Below are 14776 nucleotides of genomic sequence, written 5' to 3'. Positions count from 1 at the left end.
TAAACTAAAAATGAGCTTTGCTCAGGCAAATTCACACAGAATTAATGTTTTTGCTTTATTTTTGCTTTGTTTGAAGTTTTTGATGCAAAAATACTTCAAGAAATCACTATAACTCTGTACATGGGACAGCAGATTCCATGTTCTTTTGGTGTCTTATTTATGAAATTTGGTTATTCTAGTTATTTTAATGTAATTTATGAAACAGATTTGAATTTTTTTAGAAACAGGGTGATATTTCTAAACTATATACGGAATTAATGTGTAAAAAGCCCTGCATGAAGTGAGGTTCTAAGAACAAGCACTTGAAAAATACAGCCTATTTACTCCCCCTGGTGCCACATACTGTCAACTACTTTAATAATTTGAGTTAGGAATCACCTACTCATAAAATGGAATTCCATTTGTCCAGGGAGGCTGAAATAACTAGTGTGAGTGTGGTAGCATCATCTTCATTATTGGCTATCAACCTTAGAAATTGTGCAAGGTTCAAGGAGACTTGCACAGATATCATGGAAGTCTGTCAGCATAGGTTGTTATTATTTTTCACTATACTAACCAAATTAAAATCATGAGAAGTTATGTCGAGCTGTGTTACAATCACATGTTAATGAAAGACAGAAGTATCATCTAAACCAAAATATTACTAATGTCTTTAACCTTTGCATTTTAGCCCAGAATACACTGGTTTTTCCACAACTGCAATAACCACAGTTTTGTTTTTTTTTGTTTTCACAACATTCTACAAGACATTCATGCAGAGCAAATATGTACCTATGCACTACATATACGTCGGTATTGCTAAAGGCTCATGGAGATGCTGTCTCTTCCTCCACCTGTGTCTTTAATCCAATAAAAACCCTCCATTACTAAACAAAGTGGATACAACAGTGCAATCAGGACTGAATTCCTACACATTTGTGTCTACAAGTTTTGTCATTAGGACAAACTATTTATAAATCTAATAAAACTATAAAGTATGCCTGTCTGCCTAAATGCAGTACACAACAAAACATACAGCAAATATGCACTGCTGAAAGTTTGGGCCACAGAGCTCCTGCAAACAACTCACCTTTACAGGAATATCATCCTCCTGATTTGCAGCTTCTGCAGTGAAGACATAAGATATTTCTTTATGAGATGTTGTCTGCCTGCAAATGGCACATTTAATTGAGCTCCGGCGGGTGCCAACGCTGTACTGTTGGATGATGATTGCTATACACTCATTACAAAAACAGTGTCCACATGTCAGCACTGCCCACTGTGCAGGAAACAAAAAAAACCCAAAGACAACACAGTTTCAGTTTTGGATCAATGCAAAACAAAAACAGTGTACTAATCTATAAAAAACTGCATTTTCATAGAGGAATTACCTTATTTTCATGACATTCATCAAATTAAAGATGAATTTTAGAATTTTTAGCACTCCAGCTGCTAAAAAGCCTGAATTTCAATGTTTTCTAGCACAGAGACATTCATGATCTAAAGAAAGTCTCTACATTTTTTGTTCATTTTTTGCATTTTCTCAGTTTTGAACTTCAGGACAGACACTACAATCTTTATTTCAATGAGAGATGATTCTTAATGCCTTATGTAAACACAGGCTAAGTATTTACATCCTTTCAAAATAATTACAAAAATGTTTGTATTTGCCTTCTGTAAAATTCTTTTTCTGTGCATTCATACTAGATTGGTCTTTATTAAGTAAGTGATAGAAGAAGTGATTTAACTTTTCCCTACTGGTAAGTCCTATACAACATCTTTGAACTTAAGAAGAAAGACCACTCTGTATCTTTTTGACAGAATGTAAGTGAAACAAAAGCTTGCACTGCATTAGTTGCTCTCCCTTTGCGAGCCTAGAACATCTACACGTTAGCTATAGCCTTCCATAATAGTGAAGCAATATGTAGACCAGTGGTTTTGAAATTAGCAATAGTATTTTTCAGTACTAGTCTGTTCTACAGGCCATTCCAAGAGGAAAAAATAAAAGTTTTCATGGGACCAACTAACAAAGGGAATAGACTAAACCACTTATTATCAAGCAGAAGGTCTTTTAGGCTTTGTAAGGTTCTTTCAATTGTGCAGAAACAGGATACAAAGTATTTTAAAAGTTCCTTGCGACATGAAAGCTGCTATCATCTAAAGCAGCAGTCTTGCTATTAAGAAAAGATAAAGAAAGAGATTCCTTTCCCTTCCAGTGAACTCCTCGAGCTCCGAGATAAAGAGTAACGGCAGTTAAAAGGACTAACAGCTGATCTCTGTAAAAACCTGTATTACCCTTGGAAGAAGAGCACAGAGGGGATTTTGGAAACATGGCAGGACAGTAGTTCATGCTTACACGTCTATAAAGAAAACAGAAGCTAAACGTCCTTAAAACAGCTACCCAAAAAAAAAGGAGAATTTAGTTTGACTGTACAGCAGTCCTTTCATGTTTTCCCTAAAGCATGGTAAGTCAAATTCAAACTATGGCTTTGTACTTTATAATGTAGATTAAGTCTCTTGAATTGCAACTCCTGCAATTCATCAGGGAAGTGGTGAGGAAAAAAACCCCACACTGCTAGTATTTATTCTGTTAGATTTTACTACTGTTACACAAGTAATATCTATTTCTTTAGAAAAGAAAAAATACTATCAATAAGAATATTTACAGCAAAATACAATACTGTACTACAGAAGTGTACCTACTTTTTCATTCTATTAGCTTATAAGTGGGAAATAAATGTTTCTAACAAAAGTATAACTTCAGAGTTATAAAACAATCATGAACACATTTTTGCAACACTTAATTACTGATGTCAAAAGCTAAAAGAGCAATAGAGGTGCTGGCATCTGAGCAAGATGTTATTTCAGGGGACAGGCCGGTTGATACACTACAGTAAACAGCTCATTTTCCCTCTTTCAATACACAGTTCATTTAAAATCAGATCTTGACAATTTGACAAACTGGCTCAGCTCTAGTTAAGATATTCTGAAACTAAAACCTGCTGAGTAAGTATCTTACCTGTCTTCCCAGTTGACGTGCACAGATTGGACATGGTTCTGGGTTAACCCCCCCAGTAGTTTTATCCTGAGACTATAAAGTAGAAAAAAATATCAACGTTGTGGTTTGTTATTCTATATTTAAAATGAACTTCTAGAAAAAATGAATAATGAAGCCCTTAAAAGAAACCAAACCAAAACACTGTAAGCAAATTAAAAACATGTTCATGTACTCAAGTCCATCTTGAGGAGTTAAAAAAAAACTTATGATAAGCAAAAAGAGCACTTTTCATACTTCAGTCCTTCAGAGAACATCTGCAGCTCTGTAACAGCTCTGAAAAATCCTGATAAAATATAAGCTTCAAACAAGAAATTCCTCATAGAAAAACTATCAGTTTCACATTGCGGTAAAAACACTTAAATTATGCTTAACTGTGCTTATTTTAACAAAACTGTACTTACTCAAATACTATGATTAAAAGGACATATAATACGTGGGGTTTGTCTGTTTGGATTTTTTTTAACACTTACTTAAACTCCAGACATGATTGTCCTTCTGTCTAAGAAGGTAAGCTCTTTGTAATATACCAAAGGTATGCAGAGACGTATGTAATTTTATGAGGCTTCTACTAAACATGGCCCAGTTGGCTTTAATGAAAACCTTAAGCATCTAAAACTTGTTGATAGTTTAGTAAGTGTGTAATTAAACTAATAACTAAAATATATAATGCAATAAATAATTTTATGAGCCCATAGTAACACAAAGAGCAGCACACTGAATTTCAAAATGTAATGAATCTTCACAGAAAATAAAATTTAAGATGGAAGTTTTAAATAAAAATAATGGTAGGTTTCTTCCACTAGGTAAAGCCAGTACACCACTTGGGTAAAGACCCATTAATCTTACTTTCTCCAGATTAGTGAGGTACAGAAGTTGTCCTAATTTCTTTTGAAGCTGTGATTTGGCAACTGCCTTGTCATTCAGAAGTTTTACTCGATTTTGCTCTACCTATGAAAACAACATTAAACATGTATTAAAATAGGAGAAAAAAAAAGTCAAGTTTTAAAATAAGGCTTAATTTTTTTTTTTGGTGAAATTCATCTGAATAATTTACTGGGGACAGAGAAAAACAGCTCATGCTGGAAATTCAAGATGTGCTTCTCCCCAAGCAAAACTGATTATCTATTTCTTTCCCGTACCTAGTATGAACACAGCACTCTAAATGGGCTAAGATGAAGGAGGTACACAAAACTGCTTTTTATTGTTTTATTTGCATTATTGGCTCTTTATGGAAACAAAATTAAAGTAACCTATTTTTTTAGAGGTTTCTTTTAAACTTCAATCAATTTACCATCTGTTTTCCTACAGTCATACATATATATATCCTAGACTCAACTGCTGGTAAAAAAACAATGTGTAAGAAATAATTATATTCTTTATACTTCTTAGAAATTCCCACTTGTCATTTAACCTATACAAAGACAAAAACATCAAGCTGACTTTTTTTTTAGATTAATTACAGCTGGTACTGGAGAAGTTATTAATACTGCAGAAGAGGCAGGCACCTGAAGGATGAAGGCCAAAGTAATGGGTGTTTCTTTTACAGCTGCATATACATACATAAATCTTAAGACTTTATTAGGTATTTGTTATGCAAAGTGCTCCTTTATAAAAATTGTTTCAATACAGAGATGAAATCTGTTTCCTTACAGAATGAAGCACTTATCTATCTGAATCACACTGAAAAAAAGCACAAAATGAGGGGTAGCTCAGAAAATTCAAAACACTGAAAAAAAGATTTGTCTTTTAGGTGCTCACTGCTGTTTTATATAGGTCCTTGTGGAAGGTAGCAACACGGGTAAGGAATCAGGTCAACTTAATTTTTCACCAGCTTGAAAAACTGGGCTTTTGTAGAGAAAGAAGGGAGGTTGCTGCTGCTGAAAGGACAGCAATCTTTTGGAAACATGCCATTCTAACAGAAGGGTAACAAAAATATATCAAAATAATGGTTACAAGCTCAAAACGGCCTATGGACTGAATGCAGAAATAAGTAAGAATTCTATACTCCACCATGCCTTTCTGAAATGGAAACAGAAAGGTATTATTGACCTTATAGACAGATCCAGATGCACACTTTATTTTTGAAGGAGGTAGGTTCCTTCAGAAAGAAACCATTCTGTCCTGCCCAGTACTTTACCTCATGTGGTTCTATAATGTGGAGAACCGGTGGATTTGGTTTTGGCTCATCAGGATGACGGACTCTCAGTCGCTCTGTCGCCATTGCCAGTTCATCAATAGCAGACACATGATCCCTAAGGACCATCCAATACTCATGAAGTAACTGTAAGAAAACCCCAAACAAATGAACAGCAGAACTGAATTGAGTTACACATACATGACTCTGCCATACAACATAAAACTTGAGAATCTTTTTGGAGGAAGAAATAATTTCTTTATAGTATTCAACCACAACAACAACAAATTACAAAAGAAAACTAACAGTACAGAGATCATTTTGCCTGCTCTCTTTTCCAGCCTCTCTGTATAAACAACTATGAATAGCTGTCTCTCGTTTCTTCTACAACTATTAGTATCACAATAACTAATGCAACTAGAAATACAGAAACAAAATGCCTTGCAAAACCAAACAAATGCTGAATAAGAGTTATTTCATGGAGTGTCATGCTTGTAGCTCAGTGTAGATTAGAGTAGTACAGACCACTGAATCAGTATTTCCAAGTCACAACAGATGGAATCATAACACTGTCTTCATTCTCATTGGCATATTAGTCCCACCTTTTGTTTCCTAACATAAAGGCACATGAAAAGACTGTGTTCCTTCTTCACAAGACTGAAGGTAAACTGAATTACAGAATGGACCAGTGTTGGATTTGCTGAGTCTTGCTACACTCTGATTTAAATAAACAGATGAACACATTTAATTATATCTTTATACTGTCTTAATAGATGCAATTACATTGCTTAGTAATTTGATTAGTAGCCAGTATAGCTTTTGGAAACTCTTAAATCATATATAAATCATTTAAAATCAAATCCTGTAATAAGCACTGTGGAAAAGGTTGGTGTAGGCAAAGCTTAATTTAGGAATACAACTTAGACGTGCTAATATTCACCTTCAATCTGTTCATAATAAATGAAATGGACCACACAACTGTTTCATCACATTATAATTTACTGTACCTTATATTCCTTTTTCCATGCTTCAAAGAGTTCCAGGAATATGCTCCCTTCTTCAGTTAGCCTAACATCCATCCGGTGAGCTTTGGCAAAGGAGAGAAGAGCTTTCAAGGCGCGTTCAGTTTCACTGGTTGCCCAGAGCCCTCTGCTTGTGGTGGGCAAACGGTCATCAACAAGCCCTTCTTGGTCTTCTATCATCTCCTCAAATATTGCCATTTGGCCTTTAACACTTAAAAACAAACCCAACACAGCACTTTTCACTGATTTTGTACTTCCACATCCATCTGCACTTAGGCATAATTTATTTCAGCCTGGTTATATATGATTAAAGAATAATGCAAACCAAGCAAATACAAACAGCTGTTTTATTACCTAATGTATCAAAAGTTTGCTTTGAACACAGGGACCTCAAGTACCAGTCCTCAGGCCATTTTGTCAGCTCAAAATCATCAACAGTTTCTGTAAAGGATTACGCATCTAAATCATGTTTCAGTAGTTATTCATGTCACATTCATTTAAAAAAATTCAATTCTGACTTTTTATATAAGCAAGAATTGCAGTTAAACTCAAAAATTTGCTGTGTAAGAACAGTACAGCTTCCCAGTTCTCTCCCTGACAAATAACGCTAATTTAGAAGTACATTGATGCTTCCTGATTCCAGCAACTGTGAGGCAATAGAGCTTCCACTGATAAACACTTCTCAAAATGTTTTCTCAGTGACCTCATGACTTTTCAATCCAATTTTGACACTGTGAGGGATATGAGAGATAGAAGTGCAAGAGAAAGCATGCAGAGGGCTGTAATCTGTCTCTCAGTACTGCCCACTATGCATCCTTCTCTCACACCCTGTGCTTGTGTCACCCTTCTTTCAGCTTCATCCTGTCTGAGATCTCTTATTGTAACATTGAATGAGGATGGTATTATACCACTTGCAGCTGAACTGCAAATAAATATTTGCATCAATAGGAATAGGTGTTAATGTAGCATACTTGTATTTATACACATGCTTTCTGAGCATGCCAACACTTCATTTTAAATGTATGGTCATATTATAGCAATTGATAGAAACTGGCATGTATTTATTCCTTGGAAACAGTTTGTTCAAATGAAATTTATATAGAAAATGAAACCAAATAGAACTGCTACCAAAGCCATTAGCAAGAAGTTGTTGTCATTTGGTCATAAAGTTATTTGAAAAAACATAAACCAATCCAACTTTCACTTTTTCTAAGAGTGATAAATTTATAAAGCTATGAACTTACCTATGCATAAAGAGCTTTGACTCGTATTCTGTGAACAATTCGTCAGCTTTGCAAAAGACACAGCTACAACAGAGAAAATTGAAAATAGATGCAGTCAGAATTTCATCAGAAACCAAATTATACTAAGTCCCTATTCCAACATAGAAAACCACACAAAATCTTTTTAAAAGAACAAAATAACAATCATATGAACACTAATATAGTGACACAAGAAGATTTTGTAAAAATAAAACCAAAGGTCCTGATTAAAACAAATGGATCTCTGATATGTGTGTGCATACAGCTCCTGAGCACATAATCAAGACTTTAATATGTTATTTAAAATAAAGGGAAGTTTAATAACACACTTCTAAAGTATATTTTCGATTTTTAAGACATACTTGTTAAGTGGAAGTCTAACAGGTCGCAAATGGCAGATAGTGGCAGCCTCAATAACCTGCTTAGAGGGAGGCCCTTCTAAGTTTTTCACTGCTTCTCTTACAATCTTCTGGAACTTCTTCAGTTCATCCAGCTGGGTTGTGAGTAGGTATTGAAGGCCTCTGCAGTCACGGAATCTCATTGAAAGAAAAAGGGAAAAAATTGTACACCAAGACACCAAATCCAAACTTGACTCAATATTTTAAAATAGAAGTAGATAAATACCATTTATATATATCTGTTTATATGTGTCAAAAATATAATAAAAATGTATGTAACCAAAACATGATGCAGAAAGACTGAACTTATGAACACAAGCTCAGGTATCTGAGAAAATTATCTGAAGTTAAACTATAAGAGCACTGTCCATCCTAAGTCTCCCTTTTCTGAGATGAACTTACAGATGTTCAGCACAGAATACACAAAAGGAGGTTAGGAGAAAAGGGTCTATTCAACCTTAAAATTTAGGGGAGACCTTATTGCTTTCTGTATTTACCCAACTAGAAGGTACTGAAGAACTAAAGACTGAGTCAAACTTATCTCAAAGGCACCTGGCAAAAGAACAAGAGAACACACACAAGATGCAACATAGAAAATATTAACTAGGTAAAAGGATTTTAATGTCTCTTTTTTTTTCCACCAAGTGGGCCAAATACTGGAACATGCTCCCCATAGAGACTACTGAATCTCCCTCCCTCCTTGGAGATACTTAACAGGTCAAATCCCTGTGCAGCCTTCCTGGATTGAATGAGCATGGGTATGGATCTGTAAGATGGGGAGGTGGTGTTGATCCAAGGGACCTCTGAATGTCCCTTCTGAATTCATTCTTCTGTAACTGAACCCCAAAAAAGTGGTACTGTTGTCTTCAACATGAAACTAACCTCAAATTCTTTGCTCAGAAAAACAGTGATGCTATTTTTATGGTATTTTCTGATATTGTCGGTCTACTTTCCATTTAAGTAAGCCAATTTCTTTTAGAGGTTATTCAATTTTAATGCAATAAACTTTGAATTCTTCTTACTCAGCAGTTTCATGAGTATGGAAGACTGTAAAACCACAGTAGATAACATAGAAGAACATTTTAAGCATCCTTATCTAAGAGAAAACAGCAATTTTCCCACTTTTATTTCCAAACCTTCTATCTCATTGCACTTTTTCAGGGACTGGTTTGAAATATAATTGCAGTCCAGATGCTCTGAAGCAAAAATGTCTGCTAATTGCTACTGCTAGCACAAACTAGTAAGAAGACTTGAGTAAATTTAACTGTATTTATAAGCCTACTTTAGTTACTCTCTTACTTCTCTGCCATGGAGAGTTTATTCGTCTGCTGTTTGTAGTTGCAGGTTATTTCATTTTGCACACGTTGAACAAGCTCCTCATCAATGGCATACTGTATTGCTGTCTGGATGACATCCAACCACCAAGGAGAACCTGAATGTATCTGTATGAAGAAGAATAGATTTATACTTGAACATTCAACAGAAAACCAATTTACTCATTGCAGCAGAGGCTCTTTCAGCCACAGTCAAACACAGACTGGCTAATTCCATGAAAAGTGGAGGATGAGAGTATGATTAAAAAACATACCATCTTCTGTTGAAGTTTAAACACATGACTAGGAAACTTACTACATTCTCCACACCTTTATATTCCCTCAGTAGAGTCAGATTCACCAAGGCTATCAACACAGAATAGCCACATAGAGATACTGTCATCTCAAAGTTTCTTTCTTCTCTCTCTCAAAAGGAGATAAAAAAAATCATTTAATTAGAGAAAGCAAACTCCCTGTGAAACTAACAGAGCAGCAGTGAAGCAACCTTACAATTTTAACAGGCAAAAGAAGATGCTTAAGCTTACTTCCTCATGTGCATAATAATAATTTTTTTATTATTTCTTTACTTTTATGGAAGTGACAAGCACCATTTCAACTTAGGTGTTCATCAGTTCATTAAGGGTTTGCTCTATTCCATGAAATCAGAATTGTCATATTGAGTAAACATAATTAAGCCTTAAGCACACTGATTAAATGAACGTCAAAGAACAGTTCCTTTGAAAGTAACTGAAATACCACCTGACACACCATAGAAATATTTCAAAGGACAAACCTCATGATTTACTTGCCCAAATTACAGGTGAAACACAGTTAATTTAAAAAATCAAGAATGGTGTTAAACTTTATGACAATCCTTCCCCCACCATGTACTTATGTTTTCAGTCATCTGTTCATCAAATTCTATGTGTGGGGAACACAGATGATGTTTTGGGTCTGTGGTGAGTGTGCCCAAGTCCCATTCCAAACAAGCCTTCAAAAACTGTTAGAAATAATAAACAGCTAGAGTTCTGGGTAAACAGATGAAACAGATTGTTAAAAATCTCAGAATTCAGAGAGAAAATATGTAAGAGGCACCTGCCTTTCTCTGAAGCTCCCGAATGGTTTGAAGAACTGGCTGTAAGGCCTGATGGGCTTCTGCAACTTCTGCGTTGGATTTACTCATATAATGTTGTCGAAGTTGTTCTGCCTGTATGGAAATAAGAGCTTAAACTACACACATATCATGTCTGGGAAGAACATTGCAATGTAAAAATTCCCCAGCTACCACAGTGTTTTTAAATGGTTACATATCTATGTGTTACCCACTTTCATTTGTAAGCAATATTTAGCAATATTTTTATGCCTCTAGAATCCAGTATTTATTAATAAGCCAAAAAAAAAGCCATTTGAGAAGACAAATTACTACAAAGATGCTACCTATGCAACTTTGTTTTTGGATAAACCCAAACAACACAACAGGAATACACTGTATTACAAAAGCTAACTAATCTAAATCAGAATCCTTACTTCTCTGTGTTCAATAAGCAAACAATAAGATCTAAGAACAGGACAACTGAACTTTCCCACATATAAAACTTACTCATAAAATAACAAGAAAAGGTTAAATTTCATTATTTTTAAGTGCACTAGATACAATTTTTTCAGAGAAATTACTTCTAACAATGAAAACCCCTCTTAGCATGCAAGTGCCTCCACTATAAAAGCACTGTCAGTTTATTTTATATTTTAAAAACTGATGAACAAACAAGCTATAAGTAACATCTTTCACCATTACATACTGATTTCACTACACACATTTATTTTGTGCATTTTAGTGTATATTTAAGGGTTTTTTTGTTTGTTTGCTACTTTTAAGTTAATTACACTGTTATAGAGCCCAGTTTACCTCAAATAGACAGGACTCTAGGGTACTTAGATGAGCCACTGGCAAAAGGTAACTATGAAAAACCATCACTGCATCACATTTATAGACAAAACAAATTTTCCAATCTTTTTCTTTATAATAATGTCAGGAGAACGTGGTATTTAAAGATTGCTAAAATTATATGTAAGTAAAAAATTGGCAATATTTCTACAGTATTCCTATGAAGGCAGGTACAAACTTTATATATTTAGGAGAACAAGTCTGACTAAAACAGAAAAAAACCTACCCATACACAGAATTTGTATAAAAATGATAAAATATCACAAGATATCCAAATAATAAGACAGATACTCATCACCACAACAAAACAGGAAAGGCTGTAAGAACTGGGCCTGTGTAGCTTGAAGGAGAGAGGCTTAGAGATTATTAAAGAACAGCCTTCCAGCAGGAAGAGGAAATCACCAAGACTGGGAGCCCAGGCATTTTTCTGAAGTACATGGCAAGTGAACAAGGGACAATGGCTATACATTGAAATGGGAAAAAAATTCACACAGAACCTCCCTACTATGAGAATTATGAAGTACTGGAACAGGCTACTCAGCTAAGTTGTGAAATCTCTTTCCTTGGAGGTTTTAACAGCCTGACTGGATAAAGCCCTGCAATACCTGGACAGAAATCTGTGTTGACCGCGCTGAGGGAGAAGTTGAGATAGAGACATCCCAAGGTCCCTTTCGGCCCAAAACAATGACACAATAATGACATTCTTTTGAGACTGTTGTCCTTATGTCCACTATAAGTAACCAGTGAGGAAGAGGAATCCCAGCTATTTTGCCAGATACTTTGCCAGTTAAGATTAAGGATATAGTTAAACAAGCTTATGCAAACAGAAAGCAATATACAGTGAGTTGTCCATCTGGGCAAAGAAAAATTAACTTCACCTACAGAAAACTCTGATGATTTACAGTTAAGAATGAGTAAAGCTAAAGAAAATGTGAGGAAATAAAGTACTCAGAAGAATTTAGTATGACACATTCTTTATCAGCAACATTTATGTAAGTTATTTCCACAGGAACATGGGGGTGGGGAAACAGCATTTTAGAGGTAAATATTATTAAAAGTTCCATAAAACACACTCACAACATAACAAAGGCCACCAGCATTGAGAACAGCAATATTTTATTGGACATTTCTGCTCTCATCTCACATACTAAACAACTCCTGATTTTACTAAGTTTAAGGGAAATGTATGGAGTTAACTCAAAAGCTATTTAATGTTATTTCTTTAGTTAGAGAAAATACTGAGGGGACAAAAAATAAAAATGTGCTTTTCAATATTTATGTAAAAACAAAATGTTTACCTCTTCTGCAAGTTGGCCATCACGCAAAGTCGGGGGAATTCCTGGGTGCTTTGCCAACAATTCCATCAAATTGTGTGTAGAATGAAGTCTCTAAACGTACAAAGTCAAGAGCAATCATGAAAAAAATCCATTGCAACATCTGTGAAAGGAAAAACCTGAACAGCAATGAAAGCTAACAGCAAGAAATTAGTATGCATTTAAAATCAGTGCTGTCTTTCTCTGCTTATCTGGAAGCATCTCATGAAGAAAAGAAAGATTCCTTTCCACATTTTACTGAGAAAGGAAATGACAGGAAGTGAAATATTAAAAAGACCTTCTTTAACATCTCAAAAGCAAATCAGCAGGCAAGTGTGATACCAGGTCATCAGATCCAAGATCTGATATTCACCATATTCACCCTCCTAATGAAAACAGCCCTTGACTACCATGGAATACAAATTATTTATCTCAGAGCACATTCTTTTGTAAATATCTTCTAGAATATTCTAAGGAAACAATTCCTTTACCCCACCTAAAGGAAAATAAATTATAAGGAAAAGACCCAATACCAAGAGCTTCAATAATTTTTCATATTTTTCATTTTTTTAAAATAAAAGATACTGAAAAAACATGACCTTATTGTAATGTTTTTTCTTTTAGGAATTTTACTAAAAATTAGTAAAATTTTAGGAATTTTACTAAGATTTACTTTTAGGAAAATAAATTTGATTATTGATACAAGGAAACTCTGCTCCTCTTCTCTGGCTTCACCCTATGCTTCTCAAACCAGATTGATACTATTATGCTGCTTGCACAGCTCCCACAAACTCATACTAATACCCTCCACTATCATAAACTTGTGCCATTCTCACAACCTGGATTCTCTTCACCTTTGCCCTATTACTACTTCAGCCACTTAAAAGGACTGGTTGGCAGTGGTTTGCCATTATCCTAAAGAGCTAAGCTTACACAACTGAGAAGTACTTAATCAAAGTCAAATTTTATTACACCAAGACAATATTAGGCAGCATATATTTTGAGGGGAAAAGAAAAAAAAAGCTTTATTGGATTGCATAATCCAATAAAACAATTTAATTAACAACCTTGTTATGAGCAGCTTAAGAAGTTCATGCTAATATGTCTATGGTAAGCAAAAAAAGCCACCAGGAAGTCACAAAGGAACCGGAAGAATCAAAGAAGCGCAACAGAGACATCAGGTAACTGCATGCAACATAATCAAACAATTTACTCAGAGAAGCAAGTAAAGAAACAGACAACTGATCACTTTGTTGACATCTCTCACTAACATTTTAAATTTCTTGTTCTGCTGAAGAAAATTTTGGTCAATTTAGAACTGATAGATCTCGAAGAACAATAAAGATGTTACTTAGAGAACCATGACTTTTTTACCAGGAAAATATATTCATATTTTTAATACAGTATTCAAAAAGCAGGAAGACAGATGCCCAAAGAGAAAAGGCACTTTGATTCATTTCCACGTTTTGATGCTCTTTTATCATCTGCAGTGCAACTATTTTATTATTCTCTATCATTTGTCACATTAATATCACTCTCTGTGCAAACCCGGCATTCCATAATTGCAGGATGTAATATAGCACTGTTAACGTAAGCACTCAATGCACAAGTCTAGGAATTCAGCTTGTTAAGTTGACTGCAGAACAGCAGGTGGAGATCATACACTGCTTCAGGGACACCATGAAAACTCACAAGCAAATTTTTAGAAATAAAGTAGCTTTTTTTTTTTTTTGTCCAAGAAAAAGGAAACATGAAGGTCACTGGACAAATTCCCATCTAAAGATTGTGATCATGACAGCAGGCTGAAAGTAGTTCAGCACACCACTGGGAGGAAAAAAAGACTGACCTGTTAAATTAAATCTAAAGTACTCCAGTTCTTAACTACGTCTCTTTACATTTCAATGCTCACTCACTTGCAAGGAATCTGTTTTGAGCTTTTCTTTGTGCTCTTCAGATGATCTTAATACTTCTCTGTACAGCTCAGCAGCCAGTGCATATTCTCCTGAATTAAAAAACGAGTAACAAGAAACAGAGACATATTATGTTGGGTTTTAAATATACAAGCAGCCATGACTGACCTTACAAGTGTTAAATTACTTGCAACATACTAAGATGTTCTCAGAGAGTCTGTATAGTATGTGCCGGTCTTCAAGCAATTCTTTCCTATTCATTCCATGACCCCTCCACCCCAAAAAATTAGTAAAATATAGAATATTATATTCTACAAAGACTAATGCAGTTTCCAAATTAAATACCTTTTGTAATTACAAGATCTGTAAACCTCTTAAAATATGTATTCTTGGTGGCCTAAGTCCAAAACATCTCACATTGCACTAAAAAAAAAAACCCATC

General features: G+C 34.8%; 1 protein-coding gene across 2 annotated transcripts in view; it reads right to left on the bottom strand.

Moving 5' to 3' along the window:
• The window catches only part of SHPRH (SNF2 histone linker PHD RING helicase), a 49198-nt gene that overhangs the window by 7833 nt on the left and 26589 nt on the right, over positions 1-14776 (bottom strand). For both annotated transcript variants that reach the window (XM_085055620.1, XM_085055621.1), the window contains exons 15-25: positions 14338-14426; positions 12410-12499; positions 10266-10373; positions 9153-9295; positions 7818-7991; positions 7438-7500; positions 6179-6404; positions 5175-5318; positions 3884-3985; positions 2999-3070; positions 1070-1258 (exon numbers count right to left, since the gene is read on the bottom strand). In XM_085055620.1, coding sequence (XP_084911746.1) covers positions 1070-1258; positions 2999-3070; positions 3884-3985; positions 5175-5318; positions 6179-6404; positions 7438-7500; positions 7818-7991; positions 9153-9295; positions 10266-10373; positions 12410-12499; positions 14338-14426 — 1400 coding nt within the window. The remainder of the gene's footprint in view (positions 1-1069; positions 1259-2998; positions 3071-3883; positions 3986-5174; positions 5319-6178; positions 6405-7437; positions 7501-7817; positions 7992-9152; positions 9296-10265; positions 10374-12409; positions 12500-14337; positions 14427-14776) is intronic.

The sequence above is a fragment of the Lichenostomus cassidix genome, chromosome 3 (assembly GCF_008360975.1).
Source record: "Lichenostomus cassidix isolate B80296 chromosome 3, HeHo_3.0, whole genome shotgun sequence".
Classification (NCBI taxonomy): Eukaryota; Metazoa; Chordata; class Aves; order Passeriformes; family Meliphagidae; genus Lichenostomus; species Lichenostomus cassidix.
This window is presented reverse-complemented; position numbering and strand designations above follow the sequence as displayed.